Source organism: Coffea arabica, chromosome 6c (genome assembly GCF_036785885.1).
Source record: "Coffea arabica cultivar ET-39 chromosome 6c, Coffea Arabica ET-39 HiFi, whole genome shotgun sequence".
Taxonomy (NCBI): Eukaryota; Viridiplantae; Streptophyta; class Magnoliopsida; order Gentianales; family Rubiaceae; genus Coffea; species Coffea arabica.
The window spans coordinates 16,808,407-16,827,122 of NC_092320.1; the positions used below are offsets into that span (position 1 = coordinate 16,808,407).

General features: G+C 32.4%; 2 protein-coding genes across 2 annotated transcripts; both read left to right on the forward strand.

The window, feature by feature from the left end:
* The first annotated feature begins 3,591 nt into the window (after positions 1-3,591).
* LOC140008001 (protein TEEBE-like) lies at positions 3,592-6,026 on the forward strand. The gene is made up of 3 exons (XM_072051644.1): positions 3,592-3,721; positions 4,261-4,758; positions 5,245-6,026. Exons 1-3 carry the CDS (start codon positions 3,634-3,636, stop codon positions 5,763-5,765), a joined length of 1,107 nt encoding a protein of 368 aa, XP_071907745.1. The 5' UTR covers positions 3,592-3,633; the 3' UTR covers positions 5,766-6,026.
* Positions 6,027-15,893: 9,867 nt separating this feature from the next.
* On the forward strand, positions 15,894-18,328 carry LOC140008002 (protein TEEBE-like). The gene is made up of 3 exons (XM_072051645.1): positions 15,894-16,023; positions 16,563-17,060; positions 17,547-18,328. Exons 1-3 carry the CDS (start codon positions 15,936-15,938, stop codon positions 18,065-18,067), a joined length of 1,107 nt encoding a protein of 368 aa, XP_071907746.1. The 5' UTR covers positions 15,894-15,935; the 3' UTR covers positions 18,068-18,328.
* Positions 18,329-18,716: the final 388 nt, after the last annotated feature.

Below are 18,716 nucleotides of genomic sequence, written 5' to 3' on the forward strand. Positions count from 1 at the left end.
ACAAACAATGATTTTGTTGTTAAAAATATAACATGGTAATCTGTTGTGGTAATTATTTTAGGATTCTTTTGTACATGAAATGAATTTAATTTAAATTACACAATAGATTATATGGGCATGTGAATTTTTTTATTGGTTGAGGTAATTAATATCTTTTTATTGAACCGTTAGTGGTGATTGCTAGTCAAGGGTGAAACTACAATAAAAAATAAAGTTAGTGAGAAAAGTGCAAATGGCTATGGGTTTTAGTGCTTAAAACAAAAAAAAAAAAAAGGGTAAAATTTTTCTTTTTGAGTTATAAAGTGTCCTTCCATGTGATAGAACTCTCTATTAAAATTTGAAACGGTTAAGAATTCACAAAATTTTTTAAATTTTAATAGTAAGTTTAACTTAAAGAAAAATAAATTTTATCAACCAGCAAATTTACTGAAATTGTAAATTTCCTATATGACTAAAACTTACTGTTTTAGGGGATGTACTTACCAATTTTCTAATAAACTTACCAACACTAATATTGATTATTTAATACGATATTGGAAAAAATGCTAAAAAACTAATCTTTTGCCAAAGTTAATGGAATCCGGCAGTAGTGCATTACCCCATTGTTGTTACTATTACTTGCAATACCGTAGCATTGTCCTTTAATAGGGACATGCTGGGAGATGAATGGGTCGGATAGTAAGAAGGGGTGAATGTAAGTAAGAGAAATCTCCTATTTATATTTAAGAAAAAAAGTTCACAGTATAATGCAAGCTGAATAGTGAAGTTAAAAATTTGCTAGAGTGGAGGATGGGATTTAAAATCATTATGAAAAATGTTATCGAGTCCATAATATTGTTATTGAAATCTTATGATACGTGTTGCAAGTAAACCAAAAGGGATGCCAAGAAAAGGTTGTATAAAATCCAAATAAAGAATGGAGTGTTTATTATTAGGTGGAAATCACACTCCACTACTAATCAAAACCAGGCCGATAGTAACGACTTAAAAAAAATTAAGCTTGATTTGTATTTTAATCAAGAACTCTTTTTTTTGGTAGAAGGTCAATTGTAATCCAACTAAACTACTGTGGGAGGCTCCAGACCCACACTGACAACTATAAAAAAAGGAGGGTTATTATCACTTTACCCTCTTAACGTTCAGTGCCACTATCAATTGTTTCCTTAACGTTATTTTATAGTCATTTTGCCTCCAAAACTAACGATCAAATTTAATGGAGTATATTAATTAAAGTAAAAAGACATGTTTAGCCCTTAAAATTATTATCACTTTATCCCCTTAAACTATAACCTCATTATCAATTTACTCCATAGAGTTTTTTTTAAACAATTTATCCCACCATTAAATTAACTTAGTAAGTTAAAGAATTTTAGAAGAAAGTACCCTCCTTTTTGTATGATAAAAATAATAAAAAATTTAGAGTGACTCTTCTTCTTTTTAGTATCAAGAAAAAAAAGTCAAAGTGCTAATCTCTTTCTTCTTGACAATTTTATTAATATTGAAAAAAATAGAAAGATAGGAAGGGGAACGGGGGAGAGAGAGAGCGAGAGAGAGAGAGAGAGAGAGAGAGAGAGTTCAATTCTTTTTTTTTAAATACAAATAAGAAAGAATCAAATACTTTTATTATATAAAAATTAAGGGTTAAAAACAAAAAAAAACCCCTGTAGTAAGCCTAATACACAGAAAAGTCCCTTATGGTTTCAAAATATACAACACGACACCTCATGCTTTGAACTAAATTGTAAAGGTGACGGAATTCGTTAAACTTAACGGAAATGACTTATTGGAACCTAAAAAAAAAATTTATACTTAATTTTTATCAAATATACCTATTCTACCCCTTAACTCTCAATTCTCTCTACTTAGAAAATAAAACAAATGATTTTTTTGAGCTGTCTTTTGTTTAATTATATCAGGGTATTTTGGTCATTTTGACCATTTCCGTTAAGTTTAACGGATTCCGTCACTTTTACAATTTAGTTCAAAGCATGAGGGGTCGTGTTATATATTTTGAAACCATGGGGGGCTTTTCTGTGTATTAGGTTTATCACAGGGGGCTTTTTTGTTTTTTACCCAAAAATTAATTCACTTTTCTGTTTACGACCAAATTCCAATCCTAATTCCGACAACCTTAAAGTAATATGATAATGCTAGACTCTTCTTTATTTTCTTTCTTTGCAAAATCTGATATTCTGTCTCCTTCTTTCCTATCTTCTTTTCTTTTCCAAATATTAATAAGTGTGAAAAAAATTTTGAGAGAATCATTTTATTTTTATGTTTTTGGATCTCTTAAAGTAAAAAAAAAAGGAAGAATAACCTTTTCAATTTTTTTATTTTTAATTATATACAAAAAAGAGTAAATATATTAAAATTTTTTTGACCATATTAGTTAGATTAACGATGAGATAAAATGCCTAGAAAATAATGTTAGGAATTAAAACGACTGTATCACTATAATTTTAAGGGATAAAGTGATAATAATAATAATGTGATAATGCTATAAAATAACGGAATATTTTTGTCTAAAATTTCTTAACATGTTGGATTGAATTACTTATAGGGTGAAATGACTAAAAGATAATGTTAGGGGTTAAATTGATAGTAGTAATATAGTTTAAAGGGATAAAGCGATAATAATGTGATAATGCTATAAAATAACGGAATATTTTTGTCTAAAATTTCTTAACATGTTGGATTGAATTACTTATAGGGTGAAATGACTAAAAGATAATGTTAGGGGTATAATTGACAGTAGTAATATAGTTTAAAGGGATAGCGATAATAACCCAAAAAAAATTAAGCTTGGTATGTATTTTAATCAAGATTTTTGTTGGTATTTTAATGCAACTAAACTACTAGGGGAGGCACCTATTAAATCTACTAATGGAGATTTGATTGAGGGATCTGCTTCAGAAATTTATACTCATCACCGTACCCAAGTACGGCCACGTGCTCGCAATTCTTGGAGTTGGTATTTTAAGGATGATGTTTTTACCCGATCTTCAACATCGCCAAAAACTTCTAACCATAACTAGTAAAATGCTTTCATATCAATTACGAGATTAGTTATCAATTGGGATCAATACGTTGGTTCCTTTACAATGCCAATCCCATGTTTATTATTTTGACATTCAATTAATGTCTCACTCAATAGATAAGTGAAGCATATGATCTACACATGCTTATATAGTTCATTAGAAGATGCCGTTAGAATAAAGAAACTCAAGATCCAATCTCAAGTGCCAAGCAAGACCTTGAAAGTACTTTGGAGGTATTTGAATATCAAGAACTGAAATAAAAGAAATGAAGCTTCGTCATGTGGGATATCCAGAGATTCAAAGTACATAGTACAAATCACGCCAACCTATGAAGACTTCAGTACCCTTTGGAAATGGAATTGCAGACTTTATCACTCATCTCAACGGCTAGATTAATGTCCAAGATGGGCCTAATATTTGTTTTTTGTTTTGGGAACGAGAAATTGAGACAATCCGACACACTCAAGCCTGGTTGTATGGCATGATAACATGTCCCTCTTATCTATTCTTAGACCTTCTAACTTAAGTTTTAAATATATGTATACATTCTCATTTGCTTTTATCCTGCGTCACATTGGCAGTTTCACTGCTAAAAATGGCTTCCATTCTCTCCCTCTGCATTTTATTCATAATGTGTATTTACCAAAGCCTTTCTTTCGCGGCTGTTGCGCCATTTCTTGATGGTATGCTTTAAATAGTCTTTAATTTTTTTCATATAAAATTGCTAAATTAACTTTTCTTAGGTACGAGCTAACCCTGGTACAATTTTTTTTTTTTTTTTTTGGGTTTATGCCAAATAAAGTCACTTTACCATATCATTTTTATGTCAGCACTCAGCACATGACGGAGCGAATATCAAATCTTACCTATTAATTTCACTTGACATGCAAACATGATCCACGTAAATTGTAGAAAAATCAAATGCGCAGCGTTAATTTTCTCTAACATGTTCAACATCAAGAGCAACACGAACCCGTTTGAATTTTTGATTTTGAATCTAATGGTGTTTGACTTGTCTTTTCGATACTTGGAAAAGGTTTTTCGCTCTGGACTTCTTTTTAATCATTGATATGAACTGACCTTCTATGTACTCTTCCTCTTTATTATTATTTTTTCTGAAAAATTCGAACAATGGCAGGATACAAGAACAAGGAGAAAAATTTACTCATAACTGGCAGTAGTAGTATGTTTTTCTAACCATATTCCTGTTTACATTTTGCAGGTCTACTAGAAAATGGTAACTTTGAGGAAGGGCCAAAGGTATCAAACCTTAAGAAAAGACAGATCATAGGAAAATACTCCTTGCCCAAATGGGAAATTCATGGCATAGTTGAATATGTTTCAAGTGGACCGCAACCTGGTGGTTTTTACTTCGCAATCCCTCGTGGGGCTCAGGCAGCGAGGCTTGGAAATGAGGCTTCCATATCTCAATATGTTAAGGTGAAACCTGGAGCAATGTACTCATTGACCTTTGCAGTCACCAGGACTTGTGCCCAAGATGAGAAGCTAAGGGGTTCTGTCCCTGGTTTTTCGACTGAACTCCCAATTCAAACACTGTTTAGCAGCGATGGTGGTGATACTTATGCATGGGCTGTTAAGGCAACTTCTGATGTTTTCAAGGTTACATTTCATAATCCTGGAATTCAAGAGGATCCTACCTGTGGACCTCTTCTGGATGCAATTGCAATCAAGGAGATACTTCCTCTCAGATACACTAAGGGTAAGTCCTCTTCCAAATTTGGAATTTTTTTCCAATATCATCTGCCTCCCAGATCTTTAAGCAGATTTGTGAAAGCTCGATATTGGCCAGTACAAGAAAAATGTTAATGGCACACACTTATCTGTTAATGATACTCCTCTTGACTTTTCTAATGGCAGTTGTAAATTCAAAGAAAAACATGGCAATTTTTATCTGATTCACATGGCAAAAGGTTGAAAAAAAAAAGGGTGCCGTTCACAGAGAAAGGAGTGCCATTAACATTTATCCCAAAATAATTGTCTGAATTGTTGGGCAATCGTCGTAAGTTGATCACAACCCAACTGCCTTTTTGTTCCTTTTATTATTGACTGTCGATATTCGTTCACGAAGACACTATCTTTAAAATATAAATTTGTAGTTTCTTCTAAATATATAGTAAATGTTAACCAATGCAATGTATATTTTATAATTCATAGAAAGCTCCTAATTTGCACTGAAGCTATGCAGGTAACTTGGTCAAAAATGGTGATTTTGAAACCGGCCCTCATGTGTTCAAGAATTTCTCAACTGGGGTGCTGCTCCTCCCTAAGAGGACGGACATCTACTCATCGCTCCCTGGATGGATTGTTGAATCCCTCAAACCAGTTAAGTATGTTGACTCGAAGCATTTCTCCGTTCCCCAGGGACTTGCAGCTATTGAATTGGTTGGAGGAATAGAAACAGCTATTGCACAAATCATAAGAACAGTACCTAACAAGTTCTACTTTCTTTCCTTCGCTTTTGGGGATGCTAGGAATGGTTGTCATGGATCAATGACGATTGAAGCTTTTGCAGCTAGGAAAACCATAAAAGTTTCATTTACATCAACTGGAATTGGTGGATCCAAGACTGCCATCCTCAAGTTTCAAGCACTTTCAAACAGAACAAGAATAACCTTTTATAGCCCAAATTATCACACAAAGCTTCATGACTATGGTCACATATGTGGTCCTGTTTTGGATGATGTTATAGTGTTTCCTCTCAAATAGTCACTGTTTGGGTGAAGATCAAACAGAGTGATCAAAAAGCAACATAGTTTTGGAAGCTTTTTCTTTTCTTTTCTTTTCTTTTTTGTTAGTTCATGAACAAGACAACCCAAACCCATAAACATCGATCCACGGTATGAGGGAGGGGAAGCGGGCGCATGAGATATAAATTGTGTAATTTATATCTCTATACTATTAAAAAAAATCTTTCTAGTTTCTAAAGTTTAGGCTTCAAATATTGCATAGGATCAATTTAAGCCATTCATTTTATTTGTTTTTTGTTTTTTGTTTTTTGTTGTTATGTCATTGGTGTGTAATGTTGAAAGCTATAACCTTGGATTTAAGCATTTTTTTTTTTTTTTGGCTAACATTGCATTTTTTTTTAATATCTTGACATTACTACAAGTCTATAACCTTGGATTTAAGAAGTGTTTTTTTGGCTAACATTGCAATTTTTAAATATCTTGACATCTATCATTGCTGCACTGTTATTAGGATTATATAAGAGATAATTTCAAAAACCTCCCTTGAGGTTTTTTCTAATCACACCTAACACCCCTCAAGTCTCTAAAATCGCACTTAACACCCTTAGAATGACAACCTTTGTAACATAATAGCCCTTTTATGTAAAAATATATTAAAAAATATGTTTAGTAGAGGGACTATAGTATTCTTCCAATTTTGCCCTTTTGTTAGTTGATTTTTAAATTTTAGAAGATTAAAATAAAAACAAATAGAACTACAATATTTACATAGAAATTGAAGGAGTGTAAGTACAATAACTGCTGAATTGTATCATTTTTGTTGATTCATATGACCATTATAAGATCTGTGCCAAAGTTTTTGATAGAAAGGGAAAAAAAATTTTGAATACTGTTTGTTAACCAGTTTTTTCAAAAATTTTGTTTTTGATAATTGAAAACCATTATAGGTATATTTAATATGCATTTTTTCCATGATTTCAATTGCATCCCAGCATTTTTTTCACCAAATGAATGATTTTAACATATTTTTCCCTCACCTCTTACTGATTAAACTACATAACAAGATAAAATCGTAGTTAAAAAAAGATAGATTTTCTATGTTTAGATTATCTAAGTACCTCAAAACCTATCTTCTGTTGCATATGCAAAAAAAATAGAGCCCAAATTTTATGGCATTTTTGTTACTTTATTTTTACATAATCGAACATAAATGTTTTTTCCTTTTTCTTGCCTTTTCTTGCATAAGAAATATGAAAAGGCAAAAAGGAATCAACTTGTTTTTATTTTCATCTTCTAGTTTTCAAAAATCAACTTGCAAAAGGGCGAATGTGGAAGAATATTATAGTCTCTCTCTTAAATACATTTTTAATACTATTTTTACCTAAACGGGTTGATATGCTACAAAAGTTGTCATTCTAAGGGTGCTAAGTGTGATTTCAAAAACTTTAGGGGTGCTAGGTGTGATTAGGAAAAACCTCAAAGAAGGTTTCTGAAATTATCCCGTTATATAATTTGAGCTATGATTTGATGTATCTGTTATTAGGATTATATAATCTGAAATATGATTTGATGTATTCATGTGTGTATGTATGTGTGTTTTTAAACGATTTATTCGTTGGATCCTGATTTTGAAAACTTGAATTTAGTATTTGGGTTGCTAGTCATTTTCTTTTTTCATTGGAAGGGAGAACATACTAAATTAATGTAACCACCAAACCATCAATCGATAATCCATTCAGTCTATCCGTCATAGAGTTTTGTTTTAAAAGCGCAATCTGTCCTGATGACCTACCAATTCTTTTGACCGCTCATGGTTATGAAAAAAATTTTAACTAATTACAAATTATTTATTTTTAACTAAAGACTAGCATATGTGAAAATAATTTATAAGTAAGTTGTTTTGAAGGCTTGTAATTAATATAGCTAACCATAGGATGTGGAAGTGTTCATGTTTGAAAGGAAGAAGAAAAATCGCAAATATACACTACACATAGACCATAAGGAAAAAACTCAACATATACATAAGTGAAAATTAAGTAAGTAAAGAAACAAGCATGGATTGTTGCCCATATCAATCAAGACGAAATTAGTAATTAAAACCTGCTAAAATCCTTGTCCTTGTTTATACATTGCATACAACAACACCACTACTGTAATCAAAATATGTATGATACTTCTACTTATTGCCTGAATTCTCACCATCAATTTTGAGAGAGGTCATATTGACACATAACCACCAGCACAACCATTTTGCCATGCTAAGTTGGACAAATCAGTACCACCAATAGCATACTTCCAAACATCCTCCATATTGAAATCAGAGGGGATCATGGTACCCCCTGATAAATGGACCGGTTCCATACTCAAATTAGAGGGCATCATGGTACCCTTTGATAAATGGAACGGTTCAGTGAACTCTTGAGTACTTTGAGTAATTGCTTCGAGCCCACCATGAGAATTAGTGTATCCTTGGAAATCTTGAAATAGATCATGAGGAAATTGGAAACTAGAAAGATCATAGATAACCTGGTTTGAATTGGCATCACCTCCTGTGTCTAGAGCGCTGGTAATATACTCCATACATTGATCGTTTGTAGAACCAGCAGCCAAATCATTGTCCTCATTCTGCATGGGAGCTTCATTCACTGTAAGACACTGGTCAAGATTTTCCCTCATCAATTCTTCCGTGTCACCTTCATTTTCATCTTTGTTTTTGCGTTTTATGTTCATATACAATCTACACAAAACTGGATCCGACTGTCAAAAATGAACAACATGTTAGTAATGTATAATGGAGTTTGGAAATAAAAAAAGCCATGCAAATGGACAGCCTATATTATTTGAGAAGTGGTTACTGAGCACTTAGTAGAATATTGTTGTAAAGACTTGTAGATTAAGAAGTGGACACCACTACTCTTTTACATAATAGTGTATGTATGTACTATACTGACAGAAATCAAGAAGTAAATTGTTCTTGACTTGGTGGGTAGAGCTCGGTTGTCAAAGAGTTTTAATCACCACTTCCCGAAAATTATCAAAAAAAAAAAAAAAAAAAAAAAACCCTAACTTGTTTCCTACTGAAAACTTATTCTTATGCTGTATATGAAGATTTCTACCTTCTAATGATTATATCTGTTGGACTCAAGCATGAAAACTGGGAGCGCAGGGAGAGGAAATCTCCTCCCAAGTTCTATATATTCATATTTTTTTTGAAAATTTTTCTATGTTGGTTCTGAAATTTACATGTGCATGCATGTTACATCTTCAAATCCATCGTTGGTTGGGCAACATATATGTCTAGCTACCTAGGCGCACTATGTGTATAAACATCCAAAATGTGCCTATATATCCAAACTAAGACATGCATAGATAACACATAAAAGACATTAAAATGTTTCATGAAATAATCAGATGAGAAGGAGAAGAGAAGAAGTGAGAATAAGCATAGCATGAATTGTTATTCTTATTACTGTCCATTGAAAAGATTATAAGAATACCTTGAAGTATATAAATAATATATAAAGCAAGTTAATCAGAAAATAAGTACTGGCTTGTACCTTGGGGTTATTTGCATGAATTCTATATTCATGCATCTTCCAAGCCGTTTTTTGACCAGGCCCAAGTAAGAAATCTAGTGACTTCCGGTAGCCGACGGTATTGCCATTGTAATAAATCTTCTTGTCTTTGCCGGTGGGTTTCCAAAATCCACCATCTCCACATGATCGAGAGGGACGGCTGCCTTTGGGGTATTTGTTCGTCAAATAGGTGAAGAAGTACCATCCGTTCACGTTATGAAAGCTATCCGATTTGTATCTATCTGCGCATATATAATCAAAAAAGAAATAAGCAAATATATAGCATAGTCATGCAATATTACAACAAAATAAAGAAAAAGGGGATCATAATTTATTTATCAAGGCTGCTTTTATTCAAATTTTGTTAGGGACAAATACCCATTTTTCAGACAGACAAGAATGTTAGTTATTAAATTAGACACATAGCCCAAACCCTAAACTAATCACTTTTACGTACGTGCATCAATGAGAAACCCTCTAACCCCAAATCTCATCTCTATGACGATGGTGTTTTCGTGATCTAAGGTGGTGGGTAGTATTTTAGGGTATTTTTTTGGTCCACCAACTATTTTTCGTGGAACACAATTCACAATAAAATCCACAATCGAAAGAAACCAATCAAAAAACTTGAAATCATGAAGCCTAAAGATGGTTTAAATTTCAAAGATTTTGCCTAATTAATTGGGGATTATGGAATTAAAAGGGGTTCAATTATGCTCTATCGTTAAACAGCAAACACTTGTACATAGCATATTGTTATAAGAACATCAGACTATGTCAAATACTTTCCTTCGCATGGAGTAAAGTTCCCGAAAGGGTTTTCAGAACATATTTATCGAGAAAACGCCTAAAAGATGTTTTCCGAGTTCTTTATCCGAAAACTAGAAAAACAGCTGTTAGAATAACATAAAGTTTTTTCAATTGTATAGATACTAACTTGTAAGTTCTTGAGGATTGTGGCCGTAGACATTGGCTTCATGAATTCTGTTAAGTGGTAATGGAGCCTTGGCGATCCTTTTCCTCAAGTAGTGTACAATTAGCTCTTCATCAGTGGGGCAAAACCTGTAACCGCGTGGCATAGAATCCAGAAAATTCTGTGAATTTTCGTGGAGAATTATGCCTTGCTGAACCGGTTGCTGCTGATCATCGAGGAGATACGGCTGGTGTTGATGTTGCAGTGGCTGCTGCTGTTGGCCCTGCAAGGGCGGCCAGTGGTGGTGGAGGAGGTGATCATGGAGGAGGTATGGCTGCTCCTCCCTCTGCTGGTGGTGATTGTCCATGCTTGTTGAATGTTGAAGAGGCTTCTTTCGCCGGAGGCGCAGTTACCTAAAATAAGCGCCAAATGAGGTATATATATATTTTTGTCGTTGGGGTGCCAACCTGGCACTAAATGTCCGGTACATCCGTACAAGTGGGGTCGGGTATAGACTCCAGTTGCAGTACAATTCTACTTCTTCTTCTACTTCTCCCCGAATTATACTCAATTATTTTGAAATTTTGGATAACAATAAGAACATTCTTCCATGCCGCCTGTCTATATATCATAATTTTTATAATTTAATACCTAAGGTAATAAAGTTTTAATAAATTTATAATCTAAGACAAAAGAATAAGAGTTAAAGTTGTCTTAATGTAGCATAATCTTTGAAAATTATAGTAATTTAATCCATATTTGTCGTTCCATAACTTTTAAATATTGTTAGTCCACATATAGATTTATGAATTAATCTTCTATATATTGGCACTTTCGCTATTGGATGCGTGATACACAATCTGAATTTAAATTAATCCAAATTTTATATATGTGTCATGTATCTAATCGTGATATTGTACACATTGTTAGTGTATATAAGAATAACTCTAGATTTATACATATTTTTTTTTCTAACTTATGGTATAGGTCCATACCCGTGTTATATCCATCCCATATTTTACTAACTATGCTTATCACTTTATTGTTGAAACTTAACATCGCACTTGTGAAGCTTACCCATAATATTCATGAAAATAAATTTAAGTTTTTTATGGACAAATAGTATGTAAATGGCTAAAACTATAATTTTATAATAATCTTAAATTTACATACCATAATCGAGTGTATATTGCTTCTTGTTTTGAAATTTGCACTAACTTCACTATTCCTATTATTGTTATTGGTAAAAATGCTTCGATTTAAAACACAATAAAATCAAATTTTGTGGCCTTTCTAATATAGTGGTTATTTTTACTCGAAAATTAGTAAATCTTGCTTACATTACACAGATTGTATGCTTTTTCACCAATATAATCAAAAGAACTTTATACCTTGACAAAACAAATAGAAAAAATGACAACACCATGAGTATAATGGTGAGCAACTGCCATACATGTCACATTATGAGTTTAGGCATGATTTGTATAAATAATAACTAATCTAATAATTGGTTGACATGCGATGCATATGACAGGTTAGGGGATTTCAATTGCAACATGAAAATGAAAATGTGATTCTTTTTAAAGAATATCAATAGTGGTTTTCTATAAATGGAAATATATTGTAGCATATACCACTTATGCATTGAAGGAATTTGTAGTTTGAATCGTAGCAATTGAGTACCTATTGCTTTTTAGTTTTTTAAGTACCTATTATTTATTTCATTACAAAGTTTAAATATTTACATCCAGATAGAGTAATGCTAATGACACTTCAATTATTGTTAACGACACTAAGTTTACCTTTATAAAAGTTGGTCAAGAAAATGAAGTGTCAATGACAACAATTGTTAAACTAAAACAATTTTCTTTCTTTTGGGAAAATCAAACTACTTTCCCAAGTATATATTTCACTTTTATGTTTTAAAAAATCTCAATCTGTTAATTAAATTCACAATGTTGCTATTATAAAAAATATTCCTTCTCAAATTAACATGAATGAGTAGATGTAAGATATAAATGTGGTAAAATATCGCTCATACACATGTCATGGATTTTTTAAATTTTCAACAAACAATGATTTTGTTGTTAAAAATATAACATGGTAATCTGTTGTGGTAATTATTTTAGGATTCTTTTGTACATGAAATGAATTTAATTTAAATTACACAATAGATTATATGGGCATGTGAATTTTTTTATTGGTTGAGGTAATTAATATCTTTTTATTGAACCGTTAGTGGTGATTGCTAGTCAAGGGTGAAACTACAATAAAAAATAAAGTTAGTGAGAAAAGTGCAAATGGCTATGGGTTTTAGTGCTTAAAACAAAAAAAAAAAAAAGGGTAAAATTTTTCTTTTTGAGTTATAAAGTGTCCTTCCATGTGATAGAACTCTCTATTAAAATTTGAAACGGTTAAGAATTCACAAAATTTTTTAAATTTTAATAGTAAGTTTAACTTAAAGAAAAATAAATTTTATCAACCAGCAAATTTACTGAAATTGTAAATTTCCTATATGACTAAAACTTACTGTTTTAGGGGATGTACTTACCAATTTTCTAATAAACTTACCAACACTAATATTGATTATTTAATACGATATTGGAAAAAATGCTAAAAAACTAATCTTTTGCCAAAGTTAATGGAATCCGGCAGTAGTGCATTACCCCATTGTTGTTACTATTACTTGCAATACCGTAGCATTGTCCTTTAATAGGGACATGCTGGGAGATGAATGGGTCGGATAGTAAGAAGGGGTGAATGTAAGTAAGAGAAATCTCCTATTTATATTTAAGAAAAAAAGTTCACAGTATAATGCAAGCTGAATAGTGAAGTTAAAAATTTGCTAGAGTGGAGGATGGGATTTAAAATCATTATGAAAAATGTTATCGAGTCCATAATATTGTTATTGAAATCTTATGATACGTGTTGCAAGTAAACCAAAAGGGATGCCAAGAAAAGGTTGTATAAAATCCAAATAAAGAATGGAGTGTTTATTATTAGGTGGAAATCACACTCCACTACTAATCAAAACCAGGCCGATAGTAACGACTTAAAAAAAATTAAGCTTGATTTGTATTTTAATCAAGAACTCTTTTTTTTGGTAGAAGGTCAATTGTAATCCAACTAAACTACTGTGGGAGGCTCCAGACCCACACTGACAACTATAAAAAAAGGAGGGTTATTATCACTTTACCCTCTTAACGTTCAGTGCCACTATCAATTGTTTCCTTAACGTTATTTTATAGTCATTTTGCCTCCAAAACTAACGATCAAATTTAATGGAGTATATTAATTAAAGTAAAAAGACATGTTTAGCCCTTAAAATTATTATCACTTTATCCCCTTAAACTATAACCTCATTATCAATTTACTCCATAGAGTTTTTTTTAAACAATTTATCCCACCATTAAATTAACTTAGTAAGTTAAAGAATTTTAGAAGAAAGTACCCTCCTTTTTGTATGATAAAAATAATAAAAAATTTAGAGTGACTCTTCTTCTTTTTAGTATCAAGAAAAAAAAGTCAAAGTGCTAATCTCTTTCTTCTTGACAATTTTATTAATATTGAAAAAAATAGAAAGATAGGAAGGGGAACGGGGGAGAGAGAGAGCGAGAGAGAGAGAGAGAGAGAGAGAGAGAGTTCAATTCTTTTTTTTTAAATACAAATAAGAAAGAATCAAATACTTTTATTATATAAAAATTAAGGGTTAAAAACAAAAAAAAACCCCTGTAGTAAGCCTAATACACAGAAAAGTCCCTTATGGTTTCAAAATATACAACACGACACCTCATGCTTTGAACTAAATTGTAAAGGTGACGGAATTCGTTAAACTTAACGGAAATGACTTATTGGAACCTAAAAAAAAAATTTATACTTAATTTTTATCAAATATACCTATTCTACCCCTTAACTCTCAATTCTCTCTACTTAGAAAATAAAACAAATGATTTTTTTGAGCTGTCTTTTGTTTAATTATATCAGGGTATTTTGGTCATTTTGACCATTTCCGTTAAGTTTAACGGATTCCGTCACTTTTACAATTTAGTTCAAAGCATGAGGGGTCGTGTTATATATTTTGAAACCATGGGGGGCTTTTCTGTGTATTAGGTTTATCACAGGGGGCTTTTTTGTTTTTTACCCAAAAATTAATTCACTTTTCTGTTTACGACCAAATTCCAATCCTAATTCCGACAACCTTAAAGTAATATGATAATGCTAGACTCTTCTTTATTTTCTTTCTTTGCAAAATCTGATATTCTGTCTCCTTCTTTCCTATCTTCTTTTCTTTTCCAAATATTAATAAGTGTGAAAAAAATTTTGAGAGAATCATTTTATTTTTATGTTTTTGGATCTCTTAAAGTAAAAAAAAAAGGAAGAATAACCTTTTCAATTTTTTTATTTTTAATTATATACAAAAAAGAGTAAATATATTAAAATTTTTTTGACCATATTAGTTAGATTAACGATGAGATAAAATGCCTAGAAAATAATGTTAGGAATTAAAACGACTGTATCACTATAATTTTAAGGGATAAAGTGATAATAATAATAATGTGATAATGCTATAAAATAACGGAATATTTTTGTCTAAAATTTCTTAACATGTTGGATTGAATTACTTATAGGGTGAAATGACTAAAAGATAATGTTAGGGGTTAAATTGATAGTAGTAATATAGTTTAAAGGGATAAAGCGATAATAATGTGATAATGCTATAAAATAACGGAATATTTTTGTCTAAAATTTCTTAACATGTTGGATTGAATTACTTATAGGGTGAAATGACTAAAAGATAATGTTAGGGGTATAATTGACAGTAGTAATATAGTTTAAAGGGATAGCGATAATAACCCAAAAAAAATTAAGCTTGGTATGTATTTTAATCAAGATTTTTGTTGGTATTTTAATGCAACTAAACTACTAGGGGAGGCACCTATTAAATCTACTAATGGAGATTTGATTGAGGGATCTGCTTCAGAAATTTATACTCATCACCGTACCCAAGTACGGCCACGTGCTCGCAATTCTTGGAGTTGGTATTTTAAGGATGATGTTTTTACCCGATCTTCAACATCGCCAAAAACTTCTAACCATAACTAGTAAAATGCTTTCATATCAATTACGAGATTAGTTATCAATTGGGATCAATACGTTGGTTCCTTTACAATGCCAATCCCATGTTTATTATTTTGACATTCAATTAATGTCTCACTCAATAGATAAGTGAAGCATATGATCTACACATGCTTATATAGTTCATTAGAAGATGCCGTTAGAATAAAGAAACTCAAGATCCAATCTCAAGTGCCAAGCAAGACCTTGAAAGTACTTTGGAGGTATTTGAATATCAAGAACTGAAATAAAAGAAATGAAGCTTCGTCATGTGGGATATCCAGAGATTCAAAGTACATAGTACAAATCACGCCAACCTATGAAGACTTCAGTACCCTTTGGAAATGGAATTGCAGACTTTATCACTCATCTCAACGGCTAGATTAATGTCCAAGATGGGCCTAATATTTGTTTTTTGTTTTGGGAACGAGAAATTGAGACAATCCGACACACTCAAGCCTGGTTGTATGGCATGATAACATGTCCCTCTTATCTATTCTTAGACCTTCTAACTTAAGTTTTAAATATATGTATACATTCTCATTTGCTTTTATCCTGCGTCACATTGGCAGTTTCACTGCTAAAAATGGCTTCCATTCTCTCCCTCTGCATTTTATTCATAATGTGTATTTACCAAAGCCTTTCTTTCGCGGCTGTTGCGCCATTTCTTGATGGTATGCTTTAAATAGTCTTTAATTTTTTTCATATAAAATTGCTAAATTAACTTTTCTTAGGTACGAGCTAACCCTGGTACAATTTTTTTTTTTTTTTTTTGGGTTTATGCCAAATAAAGTCACTTTACCATATCATTTTTATGTCAGCACTCAGCACATGACGGAGCGAATATCAAATCTTACCTATTAATTTCACTTGACATGCAAACATGATCCACGTAAATTGTAGAAAAATCAAATGCGCAGCGTTAATTTTCTCTAACATGTTCAACATCAAGAGCAACACGAACCCGTTTGAATTTTTGATTTTGAATCTAATGGTGTTTGACTTGTCTTTTCGATACTTGGAAAAGGTTTTTCGCTCTGGACTTCTTTTTAATCATTGATATGAACTGACCTTCTATGTACTCTTCCTCTTTATTATTATTTTTTCTGAAAAATTCGAACAATGGCAGGATACAAGAACAAGGAGAAAAATTTACTCATAACTGGCAGTAGTAGTATGTTTTTCTAACCATATTCCTGTTTACATTTTGCAGGTCTACTAGAAAATGGTAACTTTGAGGAAGGGCCAAAGGTATCAAACCTTAAGAAAAGACAGATCATAGGAAAATACTCCTTGCCCAAATGGGAAATTCATGGCATAGTTGAATATGTTTCAAGTGGACCGCAACCTGGTGGTTTTTACTTCGCAATCCCTCGTGGGGCTCAGGCAGCGAGGCTTGGAAATGAGGCTTCCATATCTCAATATGTTAAGGTGAAACCTGGAGCAATGTACTCATTGACCTTTGCAGTCACCAGGACTTGTGCCCAAGATGAGAAGCTAAGGGGTTCTGTCCCTGGTTTTTCGACTGAACTCCCAATTCAAACACTGTTTAGCAGCGATGGTGGTGATACTTATGCATGGGCTGTTAAGGCAACTTCTGATGTTTTCAAGGTTACATTTCATAATCCTGGAATTCAAGAGGATCCTACCTGTGGACCTCTTCTGGATGCAATTGCAATCAAGGAGATACTTCCTCTCAGATACACTAAGGGTAAGTCCTCTTCCAAATTTGGAATTTTTTTCCAATATCATCTGCCTCCCAGATCTTTAAGCAGATTTGTGAAAGCTCGATATTGGCCAGTACAAGAAAAATGTTAATGGCACACACTTATCTGTTAATGATACTCCTCTTGACTTTTCTAATGGCAGTTGTAAATTCAAAGAAAAACATGGCAATTTTTATCTGATTCACATGGCAAAAGGTTGAAAAAAAAAAGGGTGCCGTTCACAGAGAAAGGAGTGCCATTAACATTTATCCCAAAATAATTGTCTGAATTGTTGGGCAATCGTCGTAAGTTGATCACAACCCAACTGCCTTTTTGTTCCTTTTATTATTGACTGTCGATATTCGTTCACGAAGACACTATCTTTAAAATATAAATTTGTAGTTTCTTCTAAATATATAGTAAATGTTAACCAATGCAATGTATATTTTATAATTCATAGAAAGCTCCTAATTTGCACTGAAGCTATGCAGGTAACTTGGTCAAAAATGGTGATTTTGAAACCGGCCCTCATGTGTTCAAGAATTTCTCAACTGGGGTGCTGCTCCTCCCTAAGAGGACGGACATCTACTCATCGCTCCCTGGATGGATTGTTGAATCCCTCAAACCAGTTAAGTATGTTGACTCGAAGCATTTCTCCGTTCCCCAGGGACTTGCAGCTATTGAATTGGTTGGAGGAATAGAAACAGCTATTGCACAAATCATAAGAACAGTACCTAACAAGTTCTACTTTCTTTCCTTCGCTTTTGGGGATGCTAGGAATGGTTGTCATGGATCAATGACGATTGAAGCTTTTGCAGCTAGGAAAACCATAAAAGTTTCATTTACATCAACTGGAATTGGTGGATCCAAGACTGCCATCCTCAAGTTTCAAGCACTTTCAAACAGAACAAGAATAACCTTTTATAGCCCAAATTATCACACAAAGCTTCATGACTATGGTCACATATGTGGTCCTGTTTTGGATGATGTTATAGTGTTTCCTCTCAAATAGTCACTGTTTGGGTGAAGATCAAACAGAGTGATCAAAAAGCAACATAGTTTTGGAAGCTTTTTCTTTTCTTTTCTTTTCTTTTTTGTTAGTTCATGAACAAGACAACCCAAACCCATAAACATCGATCCACGGTATGAGGGAGGGGAAGCGGGCGCATGAGATATAAATTGTGTAATTTATATCTCTATACTATTAAAAAAAATCTTTCTAGTTTCTAAAGTTTAGGCTTCAAATATTGCATAGGATCAATTTAAGCCATTCATTTTATTTGTTTTTTGTTTTTTGTTTTTTGTTGTTATGTCATTGGTGTGTAATGTTGAAAGCTATAACCTTGGATTTAAGCATTTTTTTTTTTTTTTGGCTAACATTGCATTTTTTTTTAATATCTTGACATTACTACAAGTCTATAACCTTGGATTTAAGAAGTGTTTTTTTGGCTAACATTGCAATTTTTAAATATCTTGACATCTATCATTGCTGCACTGTTATTAGGATTATATAAGAGATAATTTCAAAAACCTCCCTTGAGGTTTTTTCTAATCACACCTAACACCCCTCAAGTCTCTAAAATCGCACTTAACACCCTTAGAATGACAACCTTTGTAACATAATAGCCCTTTTATGTAAAAATATATTAAAAAATATGTTT

Bases quoted from the DNA above. Each gene is read 5' to 3' on its own strand.
- LOC140008002 (XM_072051645.1), top strand. From the start codon at position 15,936: ATGGCTTCCATTCTCTCCCTCTGCATTTTATTCATAATGTGTATTTAC. The intron at 16,024-16,562 runs GTATGCTTTAAA...TACATTTTGCAG, and splicing joins TGTTGCGCCATTTCTTGATG to GTCTACTAGAAAATGGTAAC. The intron at 17,061-17,546 runs GTAAGTCCTCTT...GAAGCTATGCAG, and splicing joins TCCTCTCAGATACACTAAGG to GTAACTTGGTCAAAAATGGT.
- LOC140008001 (XM_072051644.1), top strand. From the start codon at position 3,634: ATGGCTTCCATTCTCTCCCTCTGCATTTTATTCATAATGTGTATTTAC. The intron at 3,722-4,260 runs GTATGCTTTAAA...TACATTTTGCAG, and splicing joins TGTTGCGCCATTTCTTGATG to GTCTACTAGAAAATGGTAAC. The intron at 4,759-5,244 runs GTAAGTCCTCTT...GAAGCTATGCAG, and splicing joins TCCTCTCAGATACACTAAGG to GTAACTTGGTCAAAAATGGT.